Source organism: Charadrius vociferus, unplaced genomic scaffold, assembly GCF_000708025.1.
Source record: "Charadrius vociferus isolate BGI_N301 unplaced genomic scaffold, ASM70802v2 scaffold72, whole genome shotgun sequence".
NCBI classification, from domain to species: domain Eukaryota; kingdom Metazoa; phylum Chordata; class Aves; order Charadriiformes; family Charadriidae; genus Charadrius; species Charadrius vociferus.
The window spans coordinates 932150-951639 of NW_009647830.1; the positions used below are offsets into that span (position 1 = coordinate 932150).

General features: G+C 41.1%; 1 protein-coding gene across 1 annotated transcript in view; it reads right to left on the bottom strand.

The window, feature by feature from the left end:
* TMPO (thymopoietin) overlaps positions 1–17070 on the bottom strand; it is a 49141-nt gene extending 32071 nt beyond the window's left edge. The window contains exon 1 of the mRNA XM_009882639.1: positions 16999–17070. Within this exon, the coding sequence (XP_009880941.1) occupies positions 16999–17070 (72 nt within the window). The remainder of the gene's footprint in view (positions 1–16998) is intronic.
* Positions 17071–19490: the final 2420 nt, after the last annotated feature.

A 19490-nucleotide genomic window follows, 5' to 3' on the forward strand; every position in this document is an offset into this window, starting at 1 on the left:
ATCTAGTCCGCTCTGCAGCCTGTCCAGCACGGGGAGAGGGCGGAGGGAGGAGAGAGGCTTCCCCATAGCTCGTGTTTGTCTGGATCCTTTGTCTGCCGTGGGGAGGGGGGATCGTGTCTGCTGGGGAGGAGGGTGAGCGCGGCGGTGGGAGGAGACTGCCCGAGTGGGGGCGGTGAGGGGCAGAGCCGCAGCTGGGGTGTATTTGTGTTTTTGCATCTCCTTCCCGCAGGGCAGTTTCTTTTTACGGGAACCTGAGAAGCTCCGGAGTCAGCAGTCCTTGGGGTGAGGGGGGTCGAGCACCTGCTTCTTACCTACCTAAAAAGGGAACCAGAGAAATGGAAACCGGTTACTTTGAGATTTGAGAGTAAAAGGCAGGAGGCCACATACTGGCCCTATGGCTTGATACTGACTCGGTCAGCAGTAACGTGCTCGTAGGTTTGCATCACAGCGGCATTAGGCAGGAAACTATATTTAATTGACTAGCTCGTTAGGTGAAGAATGAACACCAAACATAAATGGGTGATTGGTACAACTGGTGTTCTCTTTTGAGATATTTCTTTGGATAAAAGGACCCCAGCTTAGCTTTTTCAAGCAAGCATAGCCAAAGAGCAAACACCAATCTATGTGTAGACATCTAAATATACATGACCTGTAAACAAAGCATTTCTGAGAATTGGCCTACTCATTTAAGCATTTGAGTATAAACATGTTTCTCAGTGGATGCAACAGATTCAGTGGATGTAACAGATTCAGATTTTGTCCTGACAAGTGAAAAATAACAACTAAAGTCTCATAATAATTTCATTACTTTAGAGGTAGTGTAATGAGATGAACTGGTAGGGCTGTGGTCAGGTGATAAGCTTTAAACCTCCCAGAGCAGGATCAAAACCAGTGCTGCTACGCTGGTCTAAACTTGCTGTTCAGGTTCAAATTTTATTCAAAAGATGTTGATGGTTAACTTTAAGCTGAGAGACTTTCTGGTGGATCAAACATTGCCTGTTTGCATTTTGTGGGACCACTCACACTTAGCTAGTTCAGACCTTTTTGCCAGTCACTTCTCAGTTCCTTCTGTTCCTTGATCCCTGTGGTCAGGTAGCTGAGATGTGACCACCTGTGTAAGTGGTGGTGGTTGCTGCAGTCAGACCTTCCTTAGCTGCTGCTCTTTGCCTCAGAGCTGGTTTTGCCTCAGGTTCCTGCACAGACCTCTCCTCCCGCTATCTGCTCTTAAAACAGGACTTCTGCTGTCTCCATAACATCTCTTGCAAATTTTTGGCATTGCTAAGCACTTTCAGAGTGCCAAAGCCAGGCTTCCAACAAGTTGCGTAGACTTTTTGTTGTCTTCTTCACTTTGTCCGTGAGGGCAAAACCAGATCTGACTGGGAGTTCTGGACCTGCTGAAAATACGGGGAAAGGCTATAAAGTGACAGTCTCATGAAGCACCATGTAGGTACTTCAGCAAAGGTACAGGAGGACTCTGCTGAGCCAAAGCCAAGGCTCTGAATCATGGAACGTAAAAGGGTTTGGGAAGATCATCTAGTTGTCCCCCCCCACCATGGGCAGGGACATCTTCCACTAGATAGTTTGCTCAAAGCCCCATCCAACGCGGCCTTGAACACCTCCAGGGATGGGGCATCCATGACTTCTCTGGGCAACCTGTTGCCTCTCGGCAACTCTTCCCTCTAGTGTATCATCAACTGCACCACTCAGCTTGGTGTCATCTGCAAACTTGCTGAGCATGCACTCAGTCCCACTATCTATGTCATTAATGAAGGTATTGAACAGTATTGGTGCCAGTACAGACCCTTGAAGGCCACCACTTGTTACTGGTTTCCATTTTGACATTCAGCCATTGGCTAACTCTTTGGATGTAGCCATCCAGCCAATTCCTTATCCAGGAGGTTAGGAATTGAGCTAAGAATGTTGGGGGGGGGGGGGGGGGGCGGGTCTTTTAGACCAAAGTGCCTCTAGAAGAAGTGTCCTAACAGCCACTGCAGTCCAAGAAGGGGGCATCTTGCAATATTATGAGGAGCTTGAGTGAAGTTGCCAATAGTTTTCATGTCACTGGCGATTCTGTAGCAGAGCAGTAATACCTGCAGTTCTCTATTTTAGGGAAACCCAAAGATGAACATAAGCATGACATCTACTCTGTGTCAATGGAGGAACTCTGCAAGAGGAAAAGCAGGACTGTTGACAGCCAGGACAGCCTTTTCATTTCCCGGGTATCCTCTCCAAGGCTCCAGGATCAAGTGACACAAAATTTGCAACAGCTCACTTAAGATGTTCTCTTCTTGTATTTTCTTTTTTGTTATGTTTGTCCCCCATTTTCAGTAGCTCAGTACATTGCTAAGGGTGTTTTTATCAGAAAACAGCTAGTTTAGTAATGAGGGTCCTTGGTCACGCTTCAACTGACTGCTCTGCTTCTGTGCACCCCCTCCAGTTTTGGGACAGCTACTGCTGACGGCATCAGCCATCGTGCACATTCTCCACACCTTCTTCCAACCAGGGCAACCCTGAACCAAAAGTGCCAGTCAATATGCTGGCTCATGCTCTTGCACAACCTCCTCCCACTCCCCATTTGTCAGGGAGAGCAAGCAGATCTACTAAAAATACCTGCTACGCCCTGAGCTGGTGATGGCAATTCTTAAATAGCCCTAAAGAAGGGTTAACCAACTGTTCTGCTATGGTGAAAACAATGACCACCTTGGTTTTCCCAGTGAAGCCTATATGCACTTCCAAAGCCAGACTTTCAAAGGCATTCTCCAACCAAGGTGACTTGTCTGCAGCTAAGGAGAGCAAGAAGAGTCATTGAGGTATGAGTCAGCAAAGCAAAAGTGCTGTTTTGAAGTGGATGGACTATTACAGTCCTGCAATGACTTGCAGTTACAGGCCAAATTCATTCCCTGTTGATTTGTCACAGAGACATTGTAAGGGCAAAGCAGAACATGTCCTAGAAACTAGTATCAATGTTCCAAGGTCTGTAAGTATCTGCCCTCTCTTCAGGACCTGCGTACAGCTCTTCCATCTGTCCAACAACTTTGTTCCATGCTTTCCTTATCATTGCACCAGCTTTGTGCGCAGCAGTCACTAGAGTCCCACTCCCTGGAGCAACAGCCATCTGCAAGAGGCCCTTTATGATCACAAGCAGGAAGGAGCAGGGCTGGGATCTAGCGCATCATTGTAACTGGAAGCCAGGTACCCCCCCTTCAGCTTGCTCAGCGTGCAACTTGTACGGTTGAGTTTTGAATATCATCGTGGGTGGGAGATTCCACAGAACTGAACACAACAGGTTGTCCACCCTCATTGTGAATAAGTTGCTTTTTCCTTGTATCTGCTTGGAATTTGCCATGTTGCAACTTTATCAGTTGCCTCATGTCATTTTGTTGTGCACCTACAAAAACAGACTGGTTCCGTCTTTTCTTTTCCCTCTCACTGGGTAGCTGAAGAGAACAATTAGATCATCAGCAGCCTTCTCTTCTTCAGGCTGAACAAAGCCAGCTCTCTCAGTGTCTCCTTGCTCATCTCATGCTCCAGCTCCCTATTCATTTGGCGCCCCTCCGGTGAGCTCATTGCAGTTTGTCAATATCTTTCTTGTGTTGCAGCGCCGCAGATTGTGCACAGTACTCCACAGGCAGTCTTACAAGTGCCAGATAGGGGTGAGAGCAGCCAGCGCTTGCCTTGATCTGCTGGCTGTGCTGTTACTAATGCAGCCCAGTATATGATTAGCTCTCATTACTACAAGAGCACTTGCTCACTCGTGCCCATCCTTGTTGTTCACTGAGACCTCCAGGACTTTTTCTGCAAAGCTGCTGTTTACCCAGTCAGCTCCTGGCTGTTGTGTGGGGTTTTTCTATCCGAGATGCAGGACTTTAGATTTGCCTTTGTTGAATTTGAAGACATTCGTGTTGGCCCTTGTCTTCAGCCTGTCAAAGTCCCACTGAATGACAGCCCTACCCCTGAGTGTATCAGTCAGTCCCCTCAATTTGATGTCATCCACCTGTGTCACCGGCTGCTATTTATTTGCCTTGACAAAGAACGTACATTGTTAGTGGCCCACTGAGGTTCAGCACAGCTTATACCATACTTGGCAGTGTGATCTGGGATGGATAATGCTGTTGTAGCTGCTTGTACTTCTCCTGCCACATAGAACTGCCCCTGCTTCTGGTGCTGTGGTTGCCCAGCTGCGACACTGAGACCAGTTTCCTTTTGCAGATCTGAGCCACAAACTGTGAAGTGCAGCAGCACTGCCTTGGAGGCACTGCCCGGTCCCCCAGGCAGAAGGCTGGGCTGTACAAAATATTCTGGTGGTACCAGTGGTACCAAGTCAAGGTGCTATCTCTAATTTCAAGTAGCCACTTAAAATTTGGCCATGTAATGGTGCCTTGAACTAGGTCAAGCATCTTACACCAGGACATGTCTCTGTATAAACTGGTTGTTGAACCACACTCTGAAATTGATGCCTTCTAATTAAATATGTTAAGCTTTCTTTTTCACATAAACAATGGGACTGAAGACCATATTTTATACAAATAGGAAGCCGTTTGATATTGTGATGACTTTCTGTTTTCTTGAAATACTTTTTGGTTAGCTTAAAATATATCCATACTTAAAAATATATCTGCTTCAGATTAGTCAAGGTGAGTACTGAGTGACACCTGCTCTGTAATGCACTACAGCCTTCTGGAGAACTGCCCTGATACATATGAGTTATCTTCTGGGTTTTTCAAACCAGGATCCATGAAGGAAGCTAGGAAAAGCAAGCTAATCATCACTGTGTTTAGATCTGTTGTACAGGAGTCTATAACCCCATTAGAAAAATGTTAGAGATCCAAACTGAGAAAAACAAAAAAACGCCACAGAAAACCACTTCTGTTGCCTCTTCTGCAGTTTATGGAGTGATCTGGAAAGTGTCATCAGGGAGAATGTGCTAAGCGTAGGACAAAATGTTGTTAGGGCAGCTCCTTGCATCAGCAGTTCCCTCCGAGCTGTAGTTGCCACAATGATCCGGGTGGCCTGAAAGAAATAAAGACAGTCCTCATAACCAGCAGTTGCTGACAGCTAAGTTTTGTGAGCAGTAAGTCAGGCCCTCATCACCTTGCCAGAGTGTAAAATGGCACAAGTAATTTCAGCCCAGTGACTGGAATTTTATATTCAGTTGCGGGGGAGAAAGAGCCTTCTATACCTGCAGAAATTAATGCTTCTAAATCAATGTAAAAACACAAACCCTAGATGAGAAGTGAAGCCTTTCACTGATGTGGGTCTTTTGGATGCCCCAGTCCAGAAGAACTGCTGCAAATTGAAAACATTTGATTCTGATTATTCTTCATAGCTATTTTATATGCTCTTTCTGCTGCCCATTCACACATAGCCAACACTCCTTCTGCTCTTTGTGTTCTATTTTCCATTTGTTTTTTGTCTGTATCCTCACCCTGTGAAGTCTGCAGTGCAGGATTTAATGAGCTTTTCAGTAAGAATGTGTGAGTTATCAAGTTATTAAGTTAACAGGGCCTCTTTCTGTATAGTTTTTGGCCTTATACAATTTCTGCCCAGTGTAATGGATTTGTTGTGTATGACTTAGTGATCTCTTTCCATGCTAATGTATTTTGATCAAGCTAAAATGAAATTTTAGAAGTTGTTAGAAAAATCAATTTTCATCACTTATGGGAATGAGTGATCAGGCATCCCATGTAAAATCAACAGCTGAAGAGCTGAAGAAACTCACGATAAAGGGGACTGCGACATTGTGTGTCAGTGCCTGCTGGATTAGTGGGAGGAGGGACTTAAGGGGCTTTTCTCTATTAGCATGCCTAGTATAGTTTATACAGTACTAAATGCAGCCGTGCAGCTGGGCAGCTTCCTCTCCTTGTTGCATCATGTGAACTGTGTCTAATAAATGGAGCCTTTTAAAAACTTGTTGGAGGAATCTCAGGGCTTGAAAATTTATGTCCTAAGAACTGTGAAATAAAATAGACAAGAAGTGCCCATGCAGAACTGCATTTTCTATTTAGGTAAAAAGCACTCTGAAACAAAAGTTGAATAGCTGAATCTAGCCATTTCTATTCCTATAGCATGGTTTAAATCCAATGGATACTCCCAATAGGAATAAACTTCTCAGAAGGAATCTACATTCTGATCACTTTTCCCCTTAAAAGGGATTGCCAAGAAAATGTACTGAAGAGATACCATAAAAAAATGGAAAATTCAAAGCAGGCAAATTGGAGGCTGGCTGGTTTTAATGAATAATTTCAACTTCAGAATAGCAAAAACTGAGAGATGTCCTGCTTAGAAATCAGAGGATAGGACTCAGTAATTAAAAGGAAGAAGATTGACCAAGTTTGTTTGCAAACTTTTGCTGTATGAGATGTATTACTTCGGAGTAATTTCAAAAGAGTGTTTATACAGCAAACCATTTAGAGACATATCAGGACACTCCAAAACCTGACTAGATAGTGTACTAATGTAAGTAATGTAAGTATTCCTGTCTAATGCAGTTCTGGATACTAGAATGTGCCTACCATATGACTACAAGAATAGTCATAACTTTCTAGCTGTGATGAAAGACTTCAGTGGACCCAAACCATTTCACCATTGGTCTGACTTGGTCTGAAATACAGCATTTCTTAGAATCTTGAAATTGTCAATAATTTACTTCAAAACAGACCAATCATGTAGTGCCTAAGAATGAAAATTCTACAGGCAAGCGTGAAAAATATCAAATACTGTCATATAGAGCTATAATATAACTATCAGGTCTGACTCTTGCATCATATCAGTTCTAGGAGTAAACAACTGTCATTCAAAAAAAAGGAATCATGAACCGAATAAAGCAAAATGAAGTGTAGAGACAGGAAAAACACAGGATAGCAAAACCTGCAGAAAATAATACAGAAAAGAGCACCACAGGCTGAAGTTACATATCCAAAAGAAAGATGTCATGAGATAGAGGCAACACATAAACAAATTAATTATACTGTAAAGAGCATGGGGAGATATTTAAAGGTATTGGTTTTACAAAACTATAAATGAGGGAATATGCCATGGATTTAACTTTATCTTAGAGAGCTGATCATCACAAACAACTCCTATGCATTCTGATGCTCACTCAATATAGACATCATCGACAAGTGCAGGCCAAGTAATTACAGTGGGGAAACAGGATATAAAACCAAAGATGAGCATAGAGAGGAGGTGCTATTCAAACCAAAACCTCTATTCTTGCTTAAGGTATGAAATTGTCCCAGACCTTGAATAGTGCTTGCTGTTCTCTAAGTCTGACAGACTGTACTGCTGTAGTACTGAAAAATCAGTAGGTAAAAAAAAAGTCAGTGCGCTGAGCCAAGAATGAATAGAAGTCAGTTTAGTTTTTATCTAGTAGTTAACACAAGGGAAACTGACCTCACCTTGAAAGCACTATCAGAACATGTCGTGGAAGTATAAAGGGAAATTTATGTATGTTTTCCTGCATTTGTGAAGGTTTTGAGAAGTTTCAGCATGACAGGTAGACATGCAACACTGAAAAACGTACTGATAACTCACAAAATCCAGAGTTTAGAAAACACTGTAGCTGAGAGAGAAAGCAGCATTGTGAGCAGATACTGAAACATCATATTGCATCATCAGGGTACATTTTGTCTGTGAAAGCACTTGGTGTTAAGTAGAAAGCATAACAAATGACAGTTTGGAATCTTCTAAATAGCATCTGAGTTAATGGAGCTTATATGAACAATATAATGTCTGGTAGCAATCTTCCTCTAAGAGTTTGATTAGAGAAGACCTTCAGAGCTTGACGAATGTTTTGAAAAAAATTGTGATAAATGTTAAAACCCCAAAAGTGCTAAGAATAGTCTCAGCAAAAGACAAAGTTGACAACTCATTTATTTTCACAATCAAGCACTAGATCAAAGATATCAGCACTCTAGCAATTTGTTGTAGTGCTGGCTTCACTGCATTCCTGGTCCTCCAGTTGCCACCATTTAGTACTTCATTGTGTTGTGTGTGGGGAACAGAAGAATAGCCCCCTTTCTAGACAAAACTATGGCTTGATGGCGTAATAGTTTCCTCCCTTCTCCTTTCCTTAGGATAAAAGGGTGTTATGGTTTGAGAAACCTGCAACAATTTATTGTTGCTTAGACAATTATTCTATCACCTGGTGACCCCTCCCCACACAGGAAAGGGAATCGGGAAAAACCAAAGAAACCCAGGGGTTGAAATATAAACAGATTTAATAGAATAAGACTAGATAATTAACATAAATAATACTAAAGAACCGATATTGATACCAATACCAATATAAAATATACAAGGGTTATACTCAGCCAAGTCTATCAGTAGGAAGCTGTGTGCTCCCAGCAGTGACAGCAAATGTTGGACACTGCGAGCGCTACGGCTTCGGGAAGAAGGGAAGGGCTCAGGGATCCGGCATCAGGGCAAGAAGTTCTCAGTATTGCAGCCATCAAGCGAGAGAGAGCACTTTGCAGCAAACTTTCTAATTTATATTGAATGTGACTTTCACGGTATGAAATAATGCTGTTGGCCAGCTTGGGTTGAGTGCCCGGGTCTCACTTCTCCTCATCCCTGCACCTGGTGAGCTCAAAAAACATTGAGAAAAACACTGGCTATGAAGTAAATATTTTCACAAATTCAGACACTAGAGTGTTCTAAAAGTGCATTTTCCCAAGCATTAGAAGAGAAATTAGTCCTGTGTCACTCAAACCAGGACACAGGGCCACATAGCATGGAAACCACATTCTTCTTTTCCTTACTCAGGAGTGTACTCCAATGATTGCCATAGTTCATGTGCACAGGGAGACCTTGAGAAACCCCAAGTGGTCCTCATGACTAACAAAACCCAGTAAGGCTTAATTCTTATTTCAGTAGTGTTTTTTTTGTCTTTGCCATGTGTTGTACTATTAATCCTACTTCTGGCTTCTCCACTCTGCAGTCTTTTTGTTTTCCTTTTAAATATTCTCCCCTCCACCCCCTCTTTTTTTGTTTTACTCTTTCTCCTTAAGAAAAAACAAGATGCCCCGTGTCTTCTTCAATTCATGGGAATGCAAAAGAGCTCCTCCAGACTTGAAGCCTGGAGGAAACTGCTGGTCCTGTTCAGCCATGCCAGGAGAAGATCATGGGATAGGCTTCTTTTGCCTCTGACACAATTTTCAATGGGTGGACGAGCAATAGAAGGGAAGTGGATAGGTTTTTAGATTTAGCAGATGGAAGAAGGAAGATGGTATGAAATACAACATTTAAAAGCCCTTACAGAAATTAATTGCCATTTCCAATGTTATTCATGATACAGAAAAGCAAATGTGCACATTCAGCAGAGATTGTTTAAGATGTGATGGATGGTTAACCATCTTGCTCAATTGTAAAAGCCTGACACTTAAAAAAAAGATGCAGAAATGAATCACAGTGCACTTTAAGTTTGAAACAAGAGATGAATGTTTAAAATCAGTTGAATAGCCAAAACCACAAATGAGGAACTATTGAGAATGGTTTGCTTAGAGCACAGCTGCTTGAAGTAAGAGCTTAACACTACTGTGTATCTGCAATATGCAATATGCCTGACAATCACCAAATTACTCTTAATTCTAGTAAAATCAAAGAAAAAGTAGGAAAAGAAGAAATATCAGATGCATGGCTAGGTAGAGTCAGATTCAGAGAACACAGGACATTTTACAGCTTTCTCACAGCTGATAAGGATGGGAGATGGTGATCTGCAATTACTGGTTTAGAGATGTCAGTTTAAAGAGATGAGAAAAGGTCGAGGAATTGGTGTGGAGCAAAATGTGAAGGGAGATAATGTCAAGGTGACAATAAAAAATTGAAATAAGGGGTTATTAAAGTGCAGTGCAATGCAAAACAATGCATCTATTCCTGGGGGGAAAAAAGCAAGGTTTTTTTCCACGTACATTAGTGTTCCTCATTATGTATGATTTGAACGTGGAGATCTTTACTTCAAAAGGCACAAACACTGTGCTTCAGAACAATAATCTTTATGTCTTTGCTGTCTGCTACTTTGCAGGATAATGATCTTCTCGTTTTTTTTTTTTTTTTTTTGCAAAAGAACTAGAATTTCAAGTTTGCAATTGCATTGGCTCCCTCTGGTGGCATACTGAAATGCTCTACTTTATAGTCCAGTAAAACTACTGTTTCAAAACTAGTTCGACTACTGTTTTATGTAACTGTTATATTAAAAATAGGAGGGAAAAAAATCGTATCTCTTAAATCTAATTTAGTTTACACAAAATCAATTCATAAAATGAAATTCTAGCAATCTGGGTCAAAATGGCTGGAGAAAACAACATTCATTTCCCCTCGCTGACATTCTTTTAACTGAGTTTAGGATAGCATTTTGCTACTATGTGTTTGGAAAGGAGAGAAGTTACAACAATATCTTAACTACGGGACTGGCCTGTTTCACTTGGCAGCAAAAATCAACTAGTGTCTTACAGAAAGTTTAACAGGAGAATTTCCATTTTGAAATTAAGGCACTTGGCAGCTGTTCCCACTTGCATCCTGAGAGTTCTTGCCAGATCTCAACCAGATGTGCAGTTAATGCCCGTTTTTGTCCATTTGTTATTAATAATGAATACAGAAATGAGAGGACAGAAAGAATAAAGAGGAGTAGGGAATGGGGAAGCAGTTAGATCATTTCCCCTATTTATGCATGTGGGAAGGACCCACATTTTGGGGATTTTGCAAAAGATGAAACTAACCATTTTTCCTGGAGTTGGGTAACTCTGTGCAGTTGCCCATTCTCAGAGTAGCAAAACTGACCGAGAGGAAGAAAATGATTAAAGTTGCATCATCACTTCATCCCAGTCCCCTATCTCTGCAGCATAAGTCCTTGTTACTGAACATGGTAGGCTTGAATGAATGCTCCTGCTCCTTCTTTTAGTTAACAACTGAGAGTTCAAGGACTATTGCCTGGAACCACAGAGGGAGAATATTTTTTGGTCAATTTGCCTCTGCTGTATGAACGTTCTCAGGTTGATACACTGATACTCTTTTAATTATCTCACTTTAGAAACTCACTTTAGAAACTCATTTAATTATCTCACTTTAGAAACTCACTTTAGAAACTCATTTAATTATCTCACTTTAGACAGGAGAAGGTAAAATTTTTCTGTAGATTAACTACTCATCTTTGAAGAAATAGCATAGGCTTTTCCGTTTAAAAGGATGAGGGAGGCACAATCTTTACTGACATAGTTTAAGAAAAGTAAAAAGGGAAATGCTGAAGATATTTTTTAGAACTGTTGTTTTCTAAATGGCATGAAGACCAAGCTTTTTGAAAGGACTTCAGTGCTAAATACCAATAATATTTTGCATTTCTGACAATATTCAGCTGAAGATATCGCATTTTTGCCAAGTCTGACATGGACAAAATCCTTATCCTACAAACTCTTCTGCTCAATCAAAAGAAGATAAACAAACTTATTAGACAACTTTTTAATGAACTTACTGGGCTACTGAATCTGAAATATCAGCTTTTCAGAATTATTTCAGACGGGTTATTTCATGTTTTAAAAAAACCCACAACCAACAATACTATGAGTAAGAGCTATACATCTGTGAATAGTATATATATTTATTTGTGTACCACAGAATGAAGACTTCTTGATGATTCACTTACTAGTATATTTAAGCGTAATACCTTGGCATTCTTAAGGCGTATTTATATAATTCTGCACACCTGCAAGTTCTTGGAACATTTCTTTAACCTGTAAGACACACACCATCAGATAAGCAATATAGTGCGTGTGTCAGCATGTTATTCTAAAACATTTGATATGAATTTTAGTATTTCTAAATCTTGTTTCTTCATATGAGAAGTCCTGTATTATTCAGCAAGTTCTTTACCTGACATTTCCACAATGAGTGTTTGTTTTACATCTACAAAACCCACTAGTTTTGGACAATGCCTTTTTGTTTTTAAAACCAATTGAACCAGTAATAAGTTACCAATTTTTAAATAAAGCTAGCTTCTGAGCCAAGAAAGAATGTAACAGATTTCAGCCGTGTTTAAAAGGCAAAAATGATTGAACTGTGCATTAAGAATGGAAAGTCATTCATAACTACATCATATGATTAAAAGCTGAGCTTGACTATTTATAGCTAAGCACTGTCAAGAGCAATATGTGTTGATGAGAGAACCTGACTGTTAGTACATTCCTAGATTAGCTGCATGTTAATGAGGCCTGTACAGTGCGAGAAAAGGGATGAAGAGTGAAGATAATATTTAGAAGCTGGAAAACATGCTTAAATTGCTTAGATACACAAAATATAAAATTGAAGGCCAAAGGAACTAAAGTAGGTAAAATTTGGACTTTCTAACTATTTGTAAAGCAATGCTGCTTTCTAGAGAGACATAAGAATGTAGACTCATAATACTTTAAAAATTTACTTCTAATAAATAATATAATTTGTATTTTACAATAGCAAGTAATTATTAATAATAAATAAAAAACTCTGTTAAGTAAATAATGATGAATACATTTAGAGTGTATATTTTCCTGAAGACTTTTTTTTTAACAAAGGCAAGAAAGCAAACACTTTTCAGAGGGGCTCAGTTCCAATACAGTGCTAAACCCAAGCTTTTTAGGTTTGCTTCTGTCTTATTCTGTCATATATTAAGGGATTTCAGGATAATTTGCAAGCACCAAGGCATTCGACTCTTAGGGGTGTTTCAATCCTTAAACCTAGGTACGGAATGGCTTTTATGGTGCCCATCATCTGGTACAGTTCCCCAGAGATTTCAAAGTTGATGGGATGCAGCTTTGCAAGACTGTTTAGATCAGTCTGGGAATCTGACCAAAAGATGTATATTCAGGGCTGAAGATATATCAGAAGATAGACTAATGGATCAATTGATCAATCTTCTGGTCATCACTTGTATTCAGAAAAAAATCCTTAGTATGCAGAGTTCTTAAATTCTGACCATCCCTGTAGAATAACATTCTATTTTCATAGGATGAAAGACAAAATACCAAAATGATACTTTTTTTCTTTAGGTAAATGGATTGTGGATATCCTATTACAACATGCATTCTTATCATACACTACTTCCTGTAACTGCAGAGTGTAGCAATCTGTTTTCCCTATATTTGGAAGTGAAAGAACAACTGTATTCAAAAATTGGCACCAGAGGGTCAATTAATAATATCCCTGTTCTCTGAACTAGAGACATGCTTGTGTGTAAAGTTTAGATCTAGATCTGAGTTTGCCTACAATTTAGAAAGGGACAGAAGAGCACTGCAGTTCTGCAGACCGGATGCAGAACTTCAGCTGAGATATTTGGGAGAAGGATGTTGTGGATAGATACATATCTCAGATTTGAATACCTTTGTGTTTCAGGATGCATTCAGAATTTGGGTGTTGCCTTGTGCTAGTTCCATATTTAAACTTCCTCTGTAGTAAAACAATTACTTAGTTTGAGATTTTGGTGAGTGAAATAAAGAGAATTCACCACTTTTGAAAAAGGCAAGGTAGTGAAAGCTATGTTTATAGAGAGGAAAATATGCACAAGAACTCAAGGAAAGAGGATATGAAATTTGGAAAGCTGCAACTACAGTTTCTGCAGTCCATAAACCACATTTCCTTCGCGTGTTCAAATGAAACGGCCAAGAGACGGTCATTGTGCAGCATGCTCTCTCCCTGCGCCAGGTCCCTTTCTGAAAGGGAAAGCAGCATGAAGTTATGCATCAATAACGGCAGTTTCATGGCTAGTCCTAAATGCTTGGATATGGTACAAAGAAAGGATGGACATGGGTGACGATATCAGAGCAGTCCAACAACAGCAGGCATGCCATGCACATTGTCAAAAGTTTACTGGTCAGAGATGTGAGCCGCTCAGCAGGCTCTTGTGCCTACATTCATCTTCTCACTCTGCGTGCACATAACAACGATGCCCAAATTGCGATCATTTATCTCCTAGCTCCTAACTGCAATACTTAGCGAACACACTCTGAACACCCCCTCCATATACAGTCAGTAGAGAGACAGAGACAGAATTTCAGTGGTAGGCCAGTAGAGTGTTATTCTGGGCTGCGTACAGTGTCCGAAGTGAGGTGGGGTAAAGGTAAGCTTGTTTGACTAGGAAATTGTTATTCCTGCTTGTTTCATATACCGCTCCTTGTCGCAAGAAGTTACTTCCTAAAGTTTTTCATTATTTCAGCTACACAGAAATATTATCTACTCGGGTCCATTTTTTTCTTTCTTTAAGTTTGTCTACAGGAAGATGGTCATATGCAAAATCTTTAATTTATATTCTTGGTATTTTTTTACTAAAGAGCTGGTTACACTGGGAATGAAGATTGTTTTATATTGAAATATGTTTAATTATGTAATTTAATTGATAGGTTTGGTGCTACCACAAGGCAACTCCCAAGAAAATGGAATATTTTAACTTAATATACTATGTATAAACACCTTCCAAGCCTGTATGGTAATTGCTCATCATTATGTCTGAAGCAATAGTCTTTTGGCAGAATCTTAATGACCGTTATTCCACTGGGCAAGCAAAGGCTCTGGTATTCACTTACTGAGTTATTGTCTTAATTCTTTGTGTCTGGATGATCACAGGGAACATTGTTAATAATAGATTAGAAATGAAGAATGAGAGGGTCTATTCATCAAAGACCTTATCCAAAGGCCATATGAACTGGCTTGCTGGACTGATTGTTTTTATGCAAGTGATAGTGCCATTTGTACAGCAGATGCCTAATAGCAGCCGCTGAAGAGTCACTGAACTGCATTGTTCTCAGAAAGATGTGATATGATTTAATTTCATTATGTGACTAGTTATTCCTTCCTTTCTAAATGCAGATGAACTGGAATAGAAAAAAATTTTGTAGCAGAAGATAACATAAGAAAGACTCTAAAAGGTTTTGGAAGTATTTGTAATATGAGTTCTTCTATCATGTGTCTAGTTGACATAGCTGTGGCTCCTAGATTTTTCTGATTTTTCATCTTCTTTTGAAGGGCCTTAAAATAGTTGACCTATTATATACCCACTGTTTGCTTTTCTATAGCCTGCAATGGGAAAGGATTTTTTTTGTTGTTGTTCTGCAAACAGCATTATTTTCTCCTAGATATAGCCACTTGTGAGGAACTCATAGGAGGAGTACATCTTACAGGAGGAGGGGTTTGGAGAAGGTATGGAAAAGTCAGATAGCTGGCATGCTGCAAAAGTACCCCATTTACAACTTTTCTATAAACAATTTCTCATTTTGCTGGAGACCCAAGGTGTTAAACTCCATGTTGGAGTGGGATAGGATACAGAAGGTGGCATGTGATGGAGGGCTCGGTGATGTAGCCATGTGGGTCATGTGCTGGGTGTATTGGTCATGTGGCGGAGAAGACCCGAGGTGCTGCAGTTGCCACTGCTTGTCAGGGCCTAATTTCAATCAAGGGACAAAGAAGGTAAGGGGTAAAATGCAATACCATTGCATGCGTTTCTTTCCAGGACCCCAGGCCTGAAATACAGCTCCTACAGAGATCACCAAGGAACTGCATTTGCCTACATGACTGCAGAAGGTAAGAGAAGTTGTAGTGCTGTATTGCCAGTGAAATCCAGGAGCTAAGGTAAGATCTACCAAATAAGCAAACCTCACGCTAATATTTAACAGTTCTACAGTTCAGTTTTTAGAGCCCTTAGTTTTTTAAGACCCCCCCTCATAATTAGTTTACACAGAGGGTATCAACCACTGGGACTGAACTGTCTCGTGAAGCCAGCAGCAAAGAGAACAGTAAAGCAGTATTTATTAATAAAGCAGAGGAGAGCACTGTGGTGGGACTCAGATCACCAGCAGTGTTGGATTTACAGCAACATGTAGCATGAGCAGCAGTTGATTTTGTGTTTGGAGATGGTCATGGAGAATTAAGATGAGAAGATGACAGTAAATACATTTTACTATTATTTGTGGTGTTTGCAGTGGCTGAGGACATATATGCTTACACTGAAACTTCCATCAAATGTGAAATTTGTATCTGAAGACTTAATGGATTGTGGATTCCATGGAAAAGCCATCCCTGCAATATAGACAAGCAGCTGTATTTGACTGGATAGAGATACACAGATAATAAAGATAAGAAGCTATGTTTTACTGGGTATTGTCCTTGCTCCACAAGGGCAGGTGGCTCCCTGTGGCCAGGGTGCTGGGGGCTCCGTGTGAGGGTTGGGGGGGGTGTGGTAGGACAGGGCTTGGCAGCCTAGGCCTGTCCCACCACCCCATCAGCAGCAGGGCAGCCGTGGGGCATCAGAGCAGCTCCAGCCTTGGACACTGGGCACCTCTGTAAGGATGGGCTGAGGCTGTGCTGGGACGTCAGCCAACAGATGTGGGTCAGGGTCAGGCCTGGTGAGGAGCTCTGGGGTCAGAAACACCCCTAGGATGGCCGGCCAGGGCCTCTCCATGGTGATGTCTGGAGGCCTCTCCCCATGGACACCAGTGGGAAGGGGCTGCACTGGCTCTGTCTTGGCCCCAAGTCCCGCTGCCAGATCCCAAGGACAGGGGAGGACGTGCTCAGGAGCCTTAGAGATGTATTCAATAAAGGCATTACAAAATAAGTGGGGAAACACAGTGTCAGCAGTAAATACGGAGTTTATCCCAGCATTTATAATAACTGACAGGTAGGAACCGTACCCTATGGCAGGGTCATGAAGGCTGTATGAGAGCTGCAGAGCAGGTGAGGAGACATTGTCAGCTGGCTCCATTGCTCTAGCACAACATAAAGACATGCTTCCAGGTCATGAGCATGTCTCTGTAACTTGTCCGCCCTTCTCTGCAGCTAAGACATCTGAAACAGAGAGTTTCTATTAGCCCTGTTTCAGCCACTGAAGGAAAAAACACCAAGACTGAAAAGAAGCAGCATCATTACGTCTGCTGAAACTAGCACAGGGTTAGTCAGTGGCTAATAGAGGGCAAAAAGTTCAGAGAAACCAAGGACGTCAGGATGGGGTCTAACGTACACTGCTAGTCAAACTATCCAGCCACTCACCTTGGGTGAATACTGCTGGGCCTGAACGATTACGTGATTAGATTTCTGGTCTTCAGGTATAACTGATGACATTCTTTTCATAGGAGAGAGAGAGATTACGAAAGGAGTAATTTAAGAACATGACGGTAAGCTTCAATTATTTCTAAGCAGCATTATTGCAGAATATCAACTTGAGACAGACACTGAGGAGATCTGAGGCCCCAGTGTCAGAAGTCAAAGATGTGAATGAAATACACTCAACTTGTCATTAAATATGAATACCTCCATCAGACAACAACAGGGGGTCTTCTGCCAACACCATTTCAGACCAAAAGAAAGGCTTATGTTGTCTGAAAATGTCTCAGTTTTTTTCCAGCTATATGAATTGCAAAAATAAAATATGTTATATCTCGTTACAGACCATGACACCTTGAGGCCTTGTAGGAAAATTCTCCATGACTGGTTAAGTACATTTTGTGAAATTTATTCTGTTGCTAGCCATTGATTTTTAATTGTATTTCCACAGTACTTCTGAAATGAAAACATCGGGGAGATAGTTCTCTGCAAATATGAATTTCAGCTCCCCTAGTCTTCTGCATCATCTTCCTGACATACTTGGGAGAGACTAAGCTGATGGTTAATGAGAAGAAAGAGGTGTATGAACCAGATTATTGACAAAAATCATTGACAAATGGCCTCTAGTCAGAGCTCCTGAGGGGTCACTGTAAAGTTGAAGTGTCAGTCCATCATACTGAAATAAATATCACAAGACTGAAGTGATCAGAAAATACAGAGTCTTGCTTGTTTTCTTAAGAACAATCAACTCAGTGTCTCCTCAAGTGTTTTTACTGATTTCTTGAGACAAAGTAGTTCTTGGTGCAGGACTGCACCTACTTATAATGCTATAAATCTGCAGAAAAACATAGCAAAATATCTCAATCCTCAGAAAATCAGTTGCATCGTCCTGCTGTGACCCATTGTACACATAATTATTAGATGTCCCAAAGGTAACAATTAGATATGAATATCACCAAGTCTAGAATCTTCTCTCAGTCCTGTGGCTTTTCTTCACACCTTTTCTACCAGTATCTTTCCATACTTTTTTTCCAGCTACATCCTCAGATTGCATTTCTAGAGTTGTAGGGGAGACAGACAGCATCCTCATCAAGTTTGTGGATGACACCAGATCAAAGGGACTCCAGTGTATCACTGGAGGGCTGGGCTTCTGCTCTGACAGGCTGGACAGATGGACCAACAGGAACCTTATGAACCTCGTCAAGGACAAATGCAAAGTCCTACACCTGGGAAGGACAAACCACTGGCAATGATACAAGCTGGGGACTCACAGACTGGGAGGAGCTCTGTGCAGAAGAACCTCGAGGTATTGGCAGTCAGAAAGCTGAACATGAGCCAGTGGTGTGCCCTTGCAGCAGAGAAAGCACCCTGAGCTGTATTAACAGGAGCATAGCTTGTAGACTGAAGAAAGCATTTATCTCCTACCAGCGTTCATTAGATTACACCTATAGTTAGTATAGATACTACATGTTTTGGGCTCCTCAAAACAAAAGACATCGATAAACTCAAGCAAGTTCAGCAAAATGTCACCATGGCAGTCAGGCTGGAGGACCTGACCTGTGAGTGTAGGCTGAAGGAATGGGGCTTGTTCAGCCTGGAGAAGAGGTGGCTTCAGGGGGCCTAAGAGCAGGCTTCCCATGCCTACAAGGAGGAGTCTGAGGAGGTGGAGCCAGGATCTTCATAGCAGTGGATGGTGGGAAGCCAGGAGACAAGAAATGTCAATTGAAACAAGAAAGGTTCAGACTGGATGTAAGGAAAGCCATTTTACCCATGAAGGCAGCCAAGAACTGGGACAGGAGCCCAGAGAGGCTGTGCAGTCATCATCCTTGAAGGTTTTCAATATCTGACTGAATAAACCCCTGAGCAACCTGGTCTGATCTCATAGCTGACCCTTGTTTAAGGAAGAGGTTTGACTAGAGAGCTCCTGAAGGTCACTTCCAACCTGCATTGTCCGATGAAATTATTTCTGAAACCTTTCCTTTCCCCTCCCCTCATTGGGTGATTTGAAGAGGGTTTAAGGGGGGTGAGAAGAAAGGTATGGCACAGGAAGAAAGTAATGTTTTATTTCAGTAAATTGCATTAAGATCTTATGATCAGGAAAAGGGAAGTGGAAGTAGCAGAAATCAAAGGAAGAGAAAGCATGGGGCAAAGAATTTTGGAACAGAGTCTGTAAACAGTTATTCATGTGAGCAAAGACTGATAGACAGCCCTGATTAGTGTACAGTTGTAATGGAACTTCATGCTTTACAAGATCAAAATAGTAAAGTGCTCCATTATGGCAATTATCTATCAAAGGGTGAAAGCACAATAGTTACTAAAATACTTCTGTGTTCATTAGCCTCATTATGTTGCAAATGTGTTACAGGGCACTATATGCTAATGCTGTACCTGACAAACAGAAAATGTTAATGGAAATGATAGAAAGACAAATTATAAGG